Raw genomic sequence first — 15,166 nt, forward strand, 5'->3', positions numbered from 1 at the left:
TGTTTTCAATATATAACCAATTCACTTTCGTTCTCAATAGATAACCCAGACACTTTCGTTCTCAATAAATAACACAGACACCTTCGTTCTCAATAGATAACACAGACACCTACGTTCACAATAGATAACACAGACACCTACGTTCTCAATAGATAACACAGACACCTTCGTTCTCAATAGAAAACACAGATACCTTTGTTCTCGATAGATAACACAGACACCTTTGTTCTCGATAGATAACACAGACACCTTTGTTCTCGATAGATCACACAGACACCTTCGTTCTCAATAGATAATCCAGACACCTTCGTTCACAATAGATAACACAGACACCTTCGTTCTCAATAGATAACACAGACACCTTCGTTCTCAATAGATAACCCAGACACCTTCGTTCTCGATAGATAACCCAGACACCTTCGTTCTCCATAGATAATCCAGACACCTTCGTTCTCGATAGATAATCCAGACACCTTCGTTCTCAATAAATAACCCAGAAGCCGTCGTTCTCAAAAGATAACACAGACACCTTTGTTTTCAATAGAAAACACAGATACCTTGGTTCTCAATAAATAACCCAGAAGCCGTCGTTCTCAAAAGATAACACAGACACCTTTGTTCTCGATAGATCACACAGACACTTCGTTCTCAATAGATAACACAGACTCCTTTGTTCTCGATAGATAGCCCAGACACCTTCGTTCTGCATAGATAGTCAATTTACCTTCGTTCTCAATATATAACACAGACCCTTTCGTTTCCAATAGATAACCCAGGCACCTTTGTTTTCAATAGAAAACACAGATACCTTCGTTCTCAATAAATAACCCAGAAACCTTCGTTCTCAAAAGATAACACAAACACCTTCGTTCTCAATAGATAACCCAGACACCTTCGTTCTCAATAGATAACACAGACACCTTCGTTCCCAATAGATAACCCAGACACCTTTGTTCTCGATAGATAACCCAGACACCTTCGTTCTGCATAGATAGTCAATTTACCTTCGTTCTCAATATATAACACAGACCCTTTAGTTTCCAATAGATAACCCAGGCACCTTTGTTTTCAATAGAAAACACAGATACCTTCGTTCTCAATAAATAACCCAGAAGCCGTCGTTCTCAAAAGATAACACAGACACCTTCGTTCTTAATATATAACCAATTCACCTTCGTTCTCAATAGATAACACAGACACCATCGTTTTCAATAGATCACACAGACACCTTCGTTTTCAATAGATAACACAGACACATTCGTTCTCAATAAATAACACAGACACATTCGTTCTCAATAGATAACACAGACACCTTTGTTTTCAATAAATAACACAGACACATTCGTTCTCAATAAATAACACAGACACATTCGTTCTCAATAGATAACACAGACACCATCGTTTTCAATAGATCACACAGACACCTTCGTTCTCAAAAGATAACACAGACACCTTCGTTCTTAATATATAACCAATTCACCTTCGTTCTCAATAGATAACACAGACACCATCGTTTTCAATAGATCACACAGACACCTTCGTTCTCAAAAGATAACACAGACACCTTCGTTCTTAATATATATAACACAGACACCTTCGTTCCCAATAGATAACACAGACACCTTCGGTCTCAAAAGATAACACAGACACCTTCGTTCTCAATAGATAACACAGACACCTTCGGTCTCAATAGATAACACAGACACCTTCTTTTTTGATTAGATCACACAGACACCGTCGTTCTCAATAGATACCCAATTCAGCTTCGTTCTCAATAGATAACCTAGACACATTCGTTCCCCATGGACAACCCAGATAGATTTTTTCACAGCAGATAACCCGGAAACCTTCGTACACTGCAGATATCGAACTAACTTTTCTGACAGGAGATAACCCGGCCACCTTCGTACACAGTAGATATCCAACTACCTCCTTTCATAGTAGATAACCCGGCCACCTTCGGTCACAGCAGATATCCACCTTCTTTTCACAATAGAGAGAAACCCAGCCCCTTTGTTACAGGTACATTAGCGTGCAACTTTTGTTGCAGTAGATAGTCTAGCCACCCTGGTTCAAGAGGCACAAATCAGCAATCTTCGTTAACATTAAATCCTCTTCAGTTTCGATTGTTTACAGTAAATTAACTACCAAGTAAAATGTAAAATGGACAGTAGGACACTAAATAAGTGGTGACTGTATAGTGGGACACCAGATTAGTGGTGATTGTATAGTTGGACATCAGATTAGTAGTGACTGTATAGTGGGCCACCAGATTAGTGGTGACTGTATAGTGGGACACCAGATTAGTGGTGACTGTATAGTGGGACACCAGATTAGTGCTGACTGTATAGTGGGACACCGGATTAGTGCTGACTGTATAGTGGGACACCAGATTAGTGCTGACTGTATAGTGGGACACCAGCTAAGTGGTGACTGTATAGTGGGACACCAGATAAGTGGTGACTTGACAGTGGGACTCCAGATTAGTGGTGACTGTATAGTGGGACACCGGATTAGTGGTGACTGTATAGTGGGACACCGGATTAGTGCTGACTGTATAGTGGGACACCAGATTAGTGGTGACTGTATAGTGGGACACCGGATTAGTGGTGACTGTATAGTGGGACACCGGATTAGTGCTGACTGTATAGTGGGACACCAGATAAGTGGTGACTTGTCAGTGGGACACCAGATAAGTGGTGACTTGACAGTGGGACACCAGATTAGTGGTGACTGTATAGTGGGACACCGGATTAGTGGTGACTGTATAGTGGGACACCAGATTAGTGGTGTCCCACTATACAGTCACCACTGATCTGGTGTCCCACTATACTGTCAGCACTAATCTGGTGTCCCACTGTCAAGTCACCAGATAAGTGGTGACTATATAGTGGGACACCAGATAAGCGGTGACTGTATAGTGGGACCCCAGATTAGTGGTGACTGTATAGTGGGACACCAGATTAGTGGTGACAGTATAGTGGGACACCAGATTAGTGGTGACTGTATAGAGGGACACGAGATTAGTGGTGACTGGATAGTGGGACACCAGATTAGTGGTGACTGTATAGTGGGACACCAGATTAGTGGTGACTGTATAGTGGGACACCAGATTAGTGGTGACTTTATAGTGGGACACCTGATTAGTGGTGACTGTATAGTGGGACACCAGATTAGTGCTGACTGTATAGTGGGACACCAGATTAGTGGCGACTGTATAGTGGGACACCAGATTAGGGCTGACAGTATAGTGGGACACCAGATTAGTGCTGACAGTATAGCGGGACACCAGATTAGGGCTGACTGTATAGTGGGACACCAGATTAGGGCTGACAGTATAGTGGGACACCAGATTAGTGCTGACAGTATAGTGGGACACCAGATTAGGGGTGACTGTATAGTGAGACACCAGATTAGTGGTGACTGTATAGTGGGACACTAGATTAGTGGTGACTGTATAGTGGGACACCAGATTAGTGTTGACTGTATAGTGGACACAAGATTAGTGGTGACTGTATAGTGGGACACCAGATTAGTGGTGACTGTATAGTCGGACACCAGATTAGTGGCGACTGTATAGTGGGACACCAGATTAGTGGTGACTGTATAGTGGGACACCAGATTAGTTGTGATTGTATGGAGGGACACCAGATTAGTGGTGACTGTATAGTGGGACACCAGATTAGTTGTGACTAGATAGTGGGACACCATATTAGTGGTGACTGGATAGTGGAACTGTCAGATTAGTGGTGACTGGATAGTTGAACTTGGCGGCCGGGGTTCGATTTCCTGATTGGAAGTGAAAAGGTATTGGGTCACCCTAGTTAGGGAGACGATTTCTATCATGCTGTCGGGATAAGCCCGGATTTCTCAGTCGTGCCTCTCATTTTTAACATTATATTTAATGAGAATACTTTGCTATGATTGCTTATATGTTCATGTGAGCAATACAAGCCTTTTAGGTATATTTATCTTTTGTCGCGTTGTTGTTTTGACACTGTACATCCCAAACAGAAAAATACACAAGAATCGACCGACAGCACACACAGCTTAGGACTTAGGTGGCGAGTTATAAATCTAAAAAAAAATAACAACAAAGAATAAGAAAAAATGCCCGGATAAGCTAACACATTTTTTGTTTCATACGTTCGATCACTGCTCTTATGATCCAGTGTTATTTTCGTTTTTATGGTTGAATGTCGCCAATACTGAATTTCTGTGGTATAATGATTTAATTCTCCAGCTAGACGGCGAGCTAAAAACTACCACAAACCATTCATCACCTCTGATGATCGTCGTATCTTGTCGCTCATTTAACGTTTTATTAGGCCTGAATCTAAAAATAAAATATTCGAATTGTATCTAATTGGTTATCAGTTGGAAATCACGGGCGATGATACAATGGCCTCGCGCGTTTCACTCCACAGACAGTACAACATTAAGGCAGACACTCTGGTGTTGACGATATGAACTTCTTAATCAGAAGATCAATACCACGACACGCGATGATGTATAAGATAAATGGATTTTCATATTTTTTATGTGGGGATATCTAATTGTTGGCCATTTTCAAACTATTGTGACATTTCATTTAAAATGGCAAAGATCATCAACAGTTGAACCTCACCCGGCTACCAACACTGAATTTCGACATTTTTCAGCAATCAACATTTATAATCAGATCGAGTTCATAAGGATGTTTTCTCAAAGTCGTGTTAAGTAGACAATAAGTTATATCTATCAATTTTGCTCTACATGGCTGATAATGTTTAAACGCAAGCAATTATACACCTCTATTTAATACATTCAACACTTGGTCGCAGCTGCATATGTGTTCAGAACACGTTTCCGTAGGAGTATGTTCGGAACACGTTTTTCCGAAGGAGTATGTTCGGAACACGTTTCCGTAGGTGTATGCTCGGAACACGTTTCCGTATGTGTATGTTCGGAACACGTTTCCGTAGGTGTATGTTCGGAACAAGTTTCCGTAGGTGTATATTCGGAACAAGTTTCCGTAACTATATCTTCGGAACACGTTTCATTGGGAGCATGCTCGGAACACGTTTCCGTAGATATATGTCCGGAACACGTTTCCGTAGGAGTATTTTAGGAACACGTTTATGTAGCAATATATTCGGAACACGTGTCCATGGGTATCTGCTCGGACCATGTTTTCGTAGCTGAATTTTCGGAACAATTGCCGTAGGTGTATGTTCATAACACGTTGCCATAGGCGTATGTTCGGAATACGTTGCCATAGGTGTATGTTCGGAACACGTTGCCGTAGGTGTGTGTTCGGAACACGTTTCCGTAAGTGTATTCTCTGAGCACGATTTCATGGTCGTATGATAGAAAAGCATTTCAGTAACTATATGTCCGGAGCACATCAGCGTGTCTGTTTTTTGGGAATACGTTTTTGTGTTTACGTTACATAATGTAAATGAGGTGTCGCTGTTTTCAAAGTGACTACGCTGAGTCGAACCCAGGACAACAGATTACTGACCCAGTAACAAGTAAAATCACTCTAGGTTAGCAGAGTCGGTAGCACGTGACTATGTATATATCACAACATATATGTCACCACAAATATGGCCGAGACCATGCGATGCAATAACAACGAGTGTAATAGCGACACAATATAATTGCGAAAAATGTGTACAGTTTAGCGACATATCTTAAAATACCAATAGAGTATGAGGCGTGTGTAACAGCGCCATAATTTAATAGCAAAACAGAACAAACACGATTCAATGTGTTTCCAGACTTGAGCGTTACTTAACCTTTTTGATAGCTGAAACCATCCAAAACTGTTTTTGAAAAATTTCCTAAAACATCTTTTAATGTTCCAAAGGAAAACCGCCTAAAGAATACCAATCATCAATATATATATGCAAGGTAACGATTAATGTTGCGGTGCGTCCGGAACAAGAATCTCAAGCGCTGGTACAAATGCACCTGGCAACGGTCATTCAGCTTTGACCCAGACGTTCCATGGATTTGTTCATAGGTATGGACACAATCTGGCCGGAGTGGCGTGTATGAGCTCCATACATGAATTATCTGGATCACCGGGACAATCTGCCATTATCACGTGCACTCTGAGCTGAAGCTCGTCTTATACCCGATATCACCGTCCCTTGCCAGTAACCTGTACGACTCTGAAGGCGTTATCGCCATATAAGATCGGTGTTCTAGCAGACATGATTGGTCTCGTGTCATGTAAAATGAGCATTTTCTAACGGTGTGCAAAAGTACATTTTTCATTGCGAATGAATGTTTTCATTTCTTCTCATTTTTTTGTTGGAAGCAATGTTGATGATATCGGCGTGTAAACGAGTATTCAACGAAATTGGTATCATACAGAGATTTCTTGACCTATATACAGTTTGTTAAAAAAATGTAATTTATGCGAGTGTGTCGCAGTTATTTAGCCATACATAGCAGTAAAGCGTCGATTAAGTCATGCGTCGCCGTAAAGCGTCGATTAAGTCATGCGTCGCCGTAAAGCGTCGATTAAGTCATGCGTCGCCGTAAAGCGTCGATTAAGCTATGCGTCGCCGTAAAGCGTCGATTATGTCATGTGTCGCCGTAAAATGTGGATTAAGTAATGTGTCGCCGTAAAATGTGAATTAAGTCTTGCGTCGCCGTAAAGTGTGGATTAAAGCCATGCGTCGCAATAAAAGGAATGTAGTTAGCCATTCGCCGAAGGGCATTTGCATTTAGCTAGTATAGTAGCTGTATAATACAGATTTAGCTAAGCGCTGCGATAATCAACGTGTAATGCTATTTTATATGTAACGTCACATACCGAACATGCGTGATTTATTATGTAGTTCATATAATGGTTGGCCCAGATTGTCGGTCATAACCGCGAGACCCAGAATAATAATAAAAACAATGATATAATATGTATGCACTATTCTAACAGTACACGGGTTACGGCAGCGTTTATATCATGTAACTAGATGATAAGGTGAATGGCAAAAAACGCTTAAAGCAGTTTCTTATCTTTAATTCGCTAAATGTCGTCGTAAAATGTCCTTCATTATCGCTGATTAGATGAATGTGGCAGATGAAAGGGTTCGGTACAATATATTGTGAGGGGCGGGGCCAAAACCTCGGTAGTACATGTACTACAAATTAGAATGACGTATTTTCCCTATAGTGATTAAATCAGAGAAGTACGGGATATGTGAATGTCTCAATATTGCAGTCACCGTCCTTAACCTGTATATACAACTAAGCATGCAGTTAATAAAGTAGATTTTACATAAAGGAAACAATAGTTTATAAATATATGTATCACATAATGTACTGTATTATCTAGTGATTATATCCATGTCATATTTTTTTGCGTATTAACCCATGTAATATGACATATCAGCCTTGTGATTGGTTGCAAATTTCAATTGTTTCAAGTGTGACATCACGCCTAGGACTAGTAAATGACGTTACAGACTTACGTACTGGAGTCAAAATGGCGGCTTTTCAAGGTTGCATGAAAGTGTCGTTTTTCACGAATAAATACCACAAATCTTGATTCTGTGATAAAAAAAAATCTGACACTTGTCACAAATTTTTCGTTTTAACTCGCCTAAATTGAAAATTCTTAGACTCGTTTCATAAAACTCATATGAAATGGAAAGTCATGTAAGATCCTATATTATATATAAACAGAAGACAGTAAATATATGAACGCTAGACAGTAAATATAGTAAAATTAGACAGTAGATATAGTAAAATTAGACAGTAAATATAGTTAAATTAGACAGTAGATATAGTAAAATAAGACAGAAGATATAGTAAAATTAGACAGTAGATATAGTAAAATTAGACAGTAGATATAGTAAAATTAGACAGTAGATATAGTAAAATTAGACAGTAGATATAGTAAAATTAGACAGTAGATATAGTAAAATTAGACAGTAGATATAGTAAAATTAGACAGAAGATATAGCAAAATTAGAGAGTAGATATAGCAAAATTAGACATTAGATATAGTAAAATTAGACAGTAGATATAGTAAAATTAGGCAGTAGATATGGTAAAATTAGACAGAAGATATAGTAAAATTAGACAGAAGATATAGTAAAAATAGACAGTAGATATAGTAAAATTAGACAGTAGATACAGTAAAATTAGACAGTAGATATAGAGTAAAAATAGGCATTACACAGTAGATATAATATAATTAATCAGTAAATATAGTGACTCGTGAATTACGGCAGTGACTGGCCAAAAGCCTAAACGTAATTATTATGTCACCACATGCCAAATGAAAACTCATATAACTCATTAACAATACGCATTTTAATTATGTCAAGACCGACTATCAGAAGTTGAGAGGAAATGAATATTGTTATGCTCAGTGCGAGAGTGTTGCAACGTCAAGTTGAAAGACGATTTATTTTGTTGCAGTGTGAAAACAATCAACCCTTTATTGAATCGTCTGAAACACATTGGGTAAACGTCTGAATGATCATTCAGCTGCCAACGCCGTATAGCGACAGCTCGCAAATACCATCTGACCCGGCTTCTGCACCTGTTCCATCGATTGGTCCAAGCAAACAGGACTGCAAGGACATAACTAGGGCGTGGTCTATCCTCAACTGCTTGTGAAGTGGCCAGATTAAAAGATCGGTATCCAAACACCCATTCAAGCCGTATGATCGTTTTATCGATGGATTAATGATGAATCCAAACTTGCTCGGTTTTCACAACGCCATGACGCTTGCGCAGATATAACACCCCAGCGCGCAAACCACTCGTGTCAGCAGAACTCCCGGAGAAAAAGATTAATAGAATCATCCCCTACCCTTAGAGTGTGACAGAGAAATCTCCAACCTGAAGGATGATATTCTTAATTGTTTTACCCTAGGCTTTGCCGATGAATATCATCCCGAGGGTTGGAGATTTCTCTATCACACTCTCAAGGTAGGGGATGATTGTTTTTCTCCCATCCTGTTTTCACTCCAGATCCACCGACAAGCGGTGATTGTATGGAATATTAGCGTTGATTGCATGTTTTACAGCAAATACAGAATTGTCTTCCATAAGATGCTACTGTTGACGTGACGTCAATGTATTGATGACGCGACATCATACTAGTGATCGCGCCATTTTGCACGAGGCCATATCCGTCTAGGGGTTGACAAGTTAATCTTTTCCGGCTTTAAAGGGAGACACACCTGTGAGGGGTGAGAGAAAAACACATTTTAGTACTGTATTGGCCATCTTTTACACGATCACCCAACATCAACATGACGCATACAAAGCACATTGAGGATACTTAAGCGACGTTATGCGATGTTGAAATCAGCCGTCTAAATTACAGGTATATCGACAGATGAAAGTGACAACATCCTCGTTCACTTTATCCTTTGTTTGACAAGTTCAATACATCTACGCTGTTTTTTGAGCAAATGGTGATCATACACGGTGTAATACACGTGATTTATGAATGTTGACTAACCTTGCGCTAACAGTTGAAAAAATCAATATTCACCGCTCATCATTTGCAACGAACGTGATAAAACCTCAAATTAATTTAATAAATGAATCACAGAATCAGATAAGATTATATGAGGTCCTTGGAATGAACATGCCGATTTAGTGTGTAACAAGCCTATATTGTTTAATATTGTCACTTTATAGTATATCAATATATAACATGTAAATAAAAATTAGTTATTTAAGTATATAGATATATAGAGAATGCATAAATAGTAAAGGAGTGAGTTTGATCTTATGTATAATTTACGAGCTTCAGTAGAATGTAATTGGGAATAAATCCGAGATTCCGTGCGAGTTGGATTGGCCTATATCCTCTAACCGTTTATATTTCAGAAGTATGAAATATATATGATTTGACTTCTCCGATCGGGAAAATTCGATAAAAAATACGATGTCATAACGAAGTGACGTCGCAATATAGTTGTGACGTTACGTCACATGATCTCATTTCACAAAGTGGCCTATGTACTTTGTAAAATGATAATGATCTTTTCCAGGTTTACCTGGGACACGCCCATACAAAACATCCTTGGAAGTGGGTTCCGGTTGATCAACAAACTGCGTTCGGAGAACGTGAATCTGCGAGATCTACTGGCCCACAAGGTGGGTGTTCCGGGTTTCTTCAACGCTTTGCTGGTGGGTTTTCCAGAGAACGTCACAAGAGAGGAATTCATCAGGTACACATTTTAATAATAGCATGTATTTGCCACACATGAGAATTTAAATGTTGTCAATGATACTTTTTTTTGTGAATGGCTGATATTTTCTGGTGACATGTTTAACGTAGATTTCGAAAAGGTTGATTTTGTCTACTCCCATGTCATTTCTTTAGACAAAAAAAAAGTCGGAAAATGTCGGTCAGTCGGAATGATACAAGTGGTATAACGATGGGAGGTTTTGAGGAACCTACAAATGGATCGGTGATAACAAATTGTTCTCAACTTGACCTTCTGATATGAACATGACTGACGATTGGGCACGTTTTATATGCAAGCAGAAATGTTTCATCTCGATATTCCGAACAAAAGATTTCTTCAACACTCGGCGTTCTTTCCGTCATTATAAGTAGGCGCACCTTTTTCCGAGGCGTTGTAACATTTTCATTAAATCTTACTAGACAGGACGAAAACAACGAAAGGTCACGCGAGATGGTCGTGATATTGGCGGTTTCGTCTGACAATCGCGGCGATATCATCTGTGACTGGTACCATACATGTCTTTACCATTATAACAGCCGCTCGACAAGATAATGATAGATGCATCTTTGATGCAATTCACAAGAGTATCATTTTTATCAGCAATGATGTATGACTTAACTTACATGTTAAAATGCAGTGGTTCCGTAAAGTAAATGACAAAGCATAGAGAAAGGGTCTTTGACCGTCTAATAATGATATCCAGCTTTCGAAAAGTCTTTTGGATAACTATTCTTGATTTGTTCTTTCGATCAATATTTTCTCTTTTTTCGTCGATCAGCAGTGTAAAACTGTTTTCTTCAATATATCAATGAATTACAACTAAAAGTAGATGAACAATGATGTATTGCTGTAAGATGTCGGTGAACGTTGTTGTATTGCTGTAAGATGTCAGTGAACATTGTTGTGTTGTTGTAAGATGTCGATGAACGTTGTTGTATTGCTGTAAGATGTCAGTGAACGTTGTTGTGTTGTTGTAAGATGTAAGTGAACAATGTTGTATTGCTGTAAGATGTCAGTGAACATTGTGTATTGCTGTAAGATGTCAGTGAACATTGTTGTGTTGTTGTAAGATGTCAGTGAACATTGTTGTATTGCTGTAAGATGTCAATGAACATTGTTATGTTGTTGTAAGATGTCGATGAATATTGTTGTATTGCTATAAAGATGTCGATGAACATTGTTGTATTGCTGTAGGATGTCAGTGAACATTGTTGTATTGCTCTAAGAGGTTGGTGAATATTGTTGTGTTGTTGTAAGATGTCGATGAACATTGTTGTACTGCTGTTAGATGTCGGTAAACATTGTTGTATTTCTGTAAGATGTCAGTGAACATTGTTGTTTTGCTGTAAGATGTCAGTGAACATTGTTGTATTGGTCTAAGAGGTTGGTGAATATTGTTGTGTTGTTGTAAGATGTCGATGAACATTGTTGCACTGCTGTTAGATGTCGGTGAACATTGTTGTTTTGCTGTAAGATGTCAGTGAACATTGTTGTATTGGTCTAAGAGGTTGGTGAATATTGTTGTGTTGTTGTAAGATGTCGATGAACATTGTTGTACTGCTGTTAGATGTCGGTGAACATTGTTGTATTGCTGTAAGATGTCAGTGAACATTGTTGTTTTGCTGTTGGATGTCAGTGAACATTGTTATATTGCTCTAAGAGGTTGGTGAACATTGTTGTGTTTTTGTAAGATGTCGGTGAACATTGTTGTTTTGTTGTAAGATGTCGATGAACATTGTTGTATTGCTATAAAGATGTCGGTGAACATTGTTGTGTTGCTGTTAGATGTCGGTGAACATTGTTGTATTTTTGTGAGATTATGGTGAACATTGTTGTATTGCTGTTAGATGTTGGTGAACATTGTTGTGTTGCTGTTAGATGTCGGTGAATATTGTTGGATTCCTATAAAGATGTCGGTGAACATTGTTGTGTTTCTGTTAGATGTCGGTGAACATGGTTGTATTTTTGTGAGATTATGGTGAACATAGTTGTATTGCTATAAGATGTCGGTGAAACTTGTTGTGTTGCTGTTAAATGTTGGTGAACATTGTTGTATTCCTGTTAGATGATGGTAAAACAGTTGTATTCCTGTCAGATGATGGTGAACACAGTTCTCCTGTCATATGATGGTGAATATCGTTGTATTCTTGTTAGATGATGGTGAACACAGTTGTATTCCTGTCAGATTATGGTGAACACAGTTCTCCTGTCATATGATGGTGAATATCGTTGTATTCTTGTTAGATGATGGTGAACACAGTTCTATTCCTGTCAGATGATGGTGAACACAGTTCTCCTGTCATATGATGGTGAATATCGTTGTATTCCTGTTAGATGATGGTAAAACAGTTGTATTCCTGTCAGATGATGGTGAACACAGTTCTCCTGTCATATGATGGTGAATATCGTTCTATTCCTGTTAGATGATGGTGAACACAGTTGTATTCCTGTCAGATTATGGTGAACACAGTTCTCCTGTCATATGATGGTGAATATCGTTCTATTCCTGTTAGATGATGGTGAACATAGTTGTATTTTTGTTAGTTGCGGTGAACACAGTTGTATTCCTGTAAGATGTCGGTGAACACAGTTGTATTCCTGTTAGATGTCGGTGAACACAGTTGTATTCCTGTCAGATTATGGTGAACACAGTTCTCCTGTCATATGATGGTGAATATCGTTCTATTCCTGTTAGATGATGGTGAACACAGTTGTATTTTTGTTAGTTGCGGTGAACACAGTTGTATTCCTGTTAGATGATGGTGAACACAGTTGTATTTTTGTTAGTTGCGGTGAACACAGTTGTGTTCCTGTTAGATGTTGTTGAACACAGTTGTGTTCCTGTGATGTCGGTGAACATTGTTGTGTTTCTGTTAGATGTCGGTGAACATGGTTGTATTTTTGTGTGGTCTAAGAGGTTGGTGAATATTGCTCTGTTGTTGTAAGATGTCGATGAACATTGTTGTATTGCTATAAGATGTCGGTGAAACTTGTTGTGTTGCTGTTAAATGTTGGTGAACATTGTTGTATTCCTGTTAGATGATGGTGAACATAGTTGTATTTTTGTTAGTTGCGGTGAACACAGTTGTCTTCCTGTTAGATGATGGTGAACATAGTTGTATTTTTGTTAGTTGCGGTGAACACAGTTGTCTTCCTGTTAGATGATGGTGAACACAGTTGTATTTTTGTTAGTTGCGGTGAACACAGTTGTCTTCCTGTTAGATGATGGTGAACATAGTTGTATTTTTGTTAGTTGCGGTGAACACAGTTGTATTCCTGTTAGATGATGGTGAACATAGTTGTATTTTTGTTAGTTGCGGTGAACACAGTTGTCTTCCTGTTAGATGATGGTGAACACAGTTCTATTCCTGTCAGATGATGGTGAACACAGTTCTCCTGTCATATGATGGTGAATATCGTTCTATTCCTGTTAGATGATGGTGAACACAGTTGTATTTTTGTTAGTTGCGGTGAACACAGTTGTCTTCCTGTTAGATGATGGTGAACATAGTTGTATTTTTGTTAGTTGCGGTGAACACAGTTGTCTTCCTGTTAGATGATGGTGAACATAGTTGTATTTTTGTTAGTTGCGGTGAACACAGTTGTCTTCCTGTTAGATGATGGTGAACATAGTTGTATTTTTGTTAGTTGCGGTGAACACAGTTGTCTTCCTGTTAGATGATGGTGAACATAGTTGTATTTTTGTTAGTTGCGGTGAACACAGTTGTCTTCCTGTTAGATGATGGTGAACACAGTTGTATTTTTGTTAGTTGCGGTGAACACAGTTGTCTTCCTGTTAGATGATGGTGAACATAGTTGTATTTTTGTTAGTTGCGGTGAACACAGTTGTATTCCTGTCAGATTATGGTGAACACAGTTCTCCTGTCATATGATGGTGAATATCGTTGTATTCTTGTTAGATGATGGTGAACACAGTTCTATTCCTGTCAGATGATGGTGAACACAGTTCTCCTGTCATATGATGGTGAATATCGTTGTATTCTTGTTAGATGATGGTGAACACAGTTGTATTTTTGTTAGTTGCGGTGAACACAGTTGTCTTCCTGTTAGATGATGGTGAACATAGTTGTATTTTTGTTAGTTGCGGTGAACACAGTTGTATTCCTGTTAGATGATGGTAAAACAGTTGTATTCCTGTCAGATGATGGTGAACACAGTTCTCCTGTCATATGATGGTGAATATCGTTGTATTCTTGTTAGATGATGGTGAACACAGTTGTATTTTTGTTAGTTGCGGTGAACACAGTTGTCTTCCTGTTAGATGATGGTGAACATAGTTGTATTTTTGTTAGTTGCGGTGAACACAGTTGTCTTCCTGTTAGATGATGGTGAACACAGTTGTATTTTTGTTAGTTGCGGTGAACACAGTTGTCTTCCTGTTAGATGATGGTGAACACAGTTCTATTCCTGTCAGATGATGGTGAACACAGTTCTCCTGTCATATGATGGTGAATATCGTTGTATTCTTGTTAGATGATGGTGAACACAGTTCTATTCCTGTCAGATGATGGTGAACACAGTTCTCCTGTCATATGATGGTGAATATCGTTGTATTCCTGTTAGATGATGGTGAACACAGTTGTATTTTTGTTAGTTGCGGTGAACACAGTTGTATTCCTGTTAGATGTTGTTGAACACAGTTGTGTTCCTGTAAGATGTCGGTGAACACAGTTGTATTCCTGTTAGATGTCGGTGAACACAGTTGTATTCCTGTTAGATGTTGGTAAACATTGTTGTATTCCTGTAGTCGGTGGACATTGTTGTGTTCCTGTTAGATGTCGGTGAACATTGTTGTATTTCTGTAAGATGTCGGTGAACATTGTTGTATTCATGTAAGATGTCGGTGAACATTGTTGTATTGCTATAAGATGTCGGTGAAACTTGTTGTGTTGCTGTTAAATGTTGGTGAACATTGTTGTATTGCTGTTAGATGT

The 15,166-nt window shown here is 38.8% G+C and overlaps 1 protein-coding gene across 1 annotated transcript in view; it reads left to right on the plus strand.

Moving 5' to 3' along the window:
* The window catches only part of LOC110449561 (protein flp-like), a 31,225-nt gene that overhangs the window by 10,633 nt on the left and 5,426 nt on the right, over window positions 1–15,166 (plus strand). The window contains exon 2 of the mRNA XM_021496510.1: window positions 10,011–10,190. Within this exon, the coding sequence (XP_021352185.1) occupies window positions 10,011–10,190 (180 nt within the window). The remainder of the gene's footprint in view (window positions 1–10,010; window positions 10,191–15,166) is intronic.

Source organism: Mizuhopecten yessoensis, unplaced genomic scaffold (genome assembly GCF_002113885.1).
Source record: "Mizuhopecten yessoensis strain PY_sf001 unplaced genomic scaffold, ASM211388v2 scaffold4631, whole genome shotgun sequence".
Classification (NCBI taxonomy): domain Eukaryota; kingdom Metazoa; phylum Mollusca; class Bivalvia; order Pectinida; family Pectinidae; genus Mizuhopecten; species Mizuhopecten yessoensis.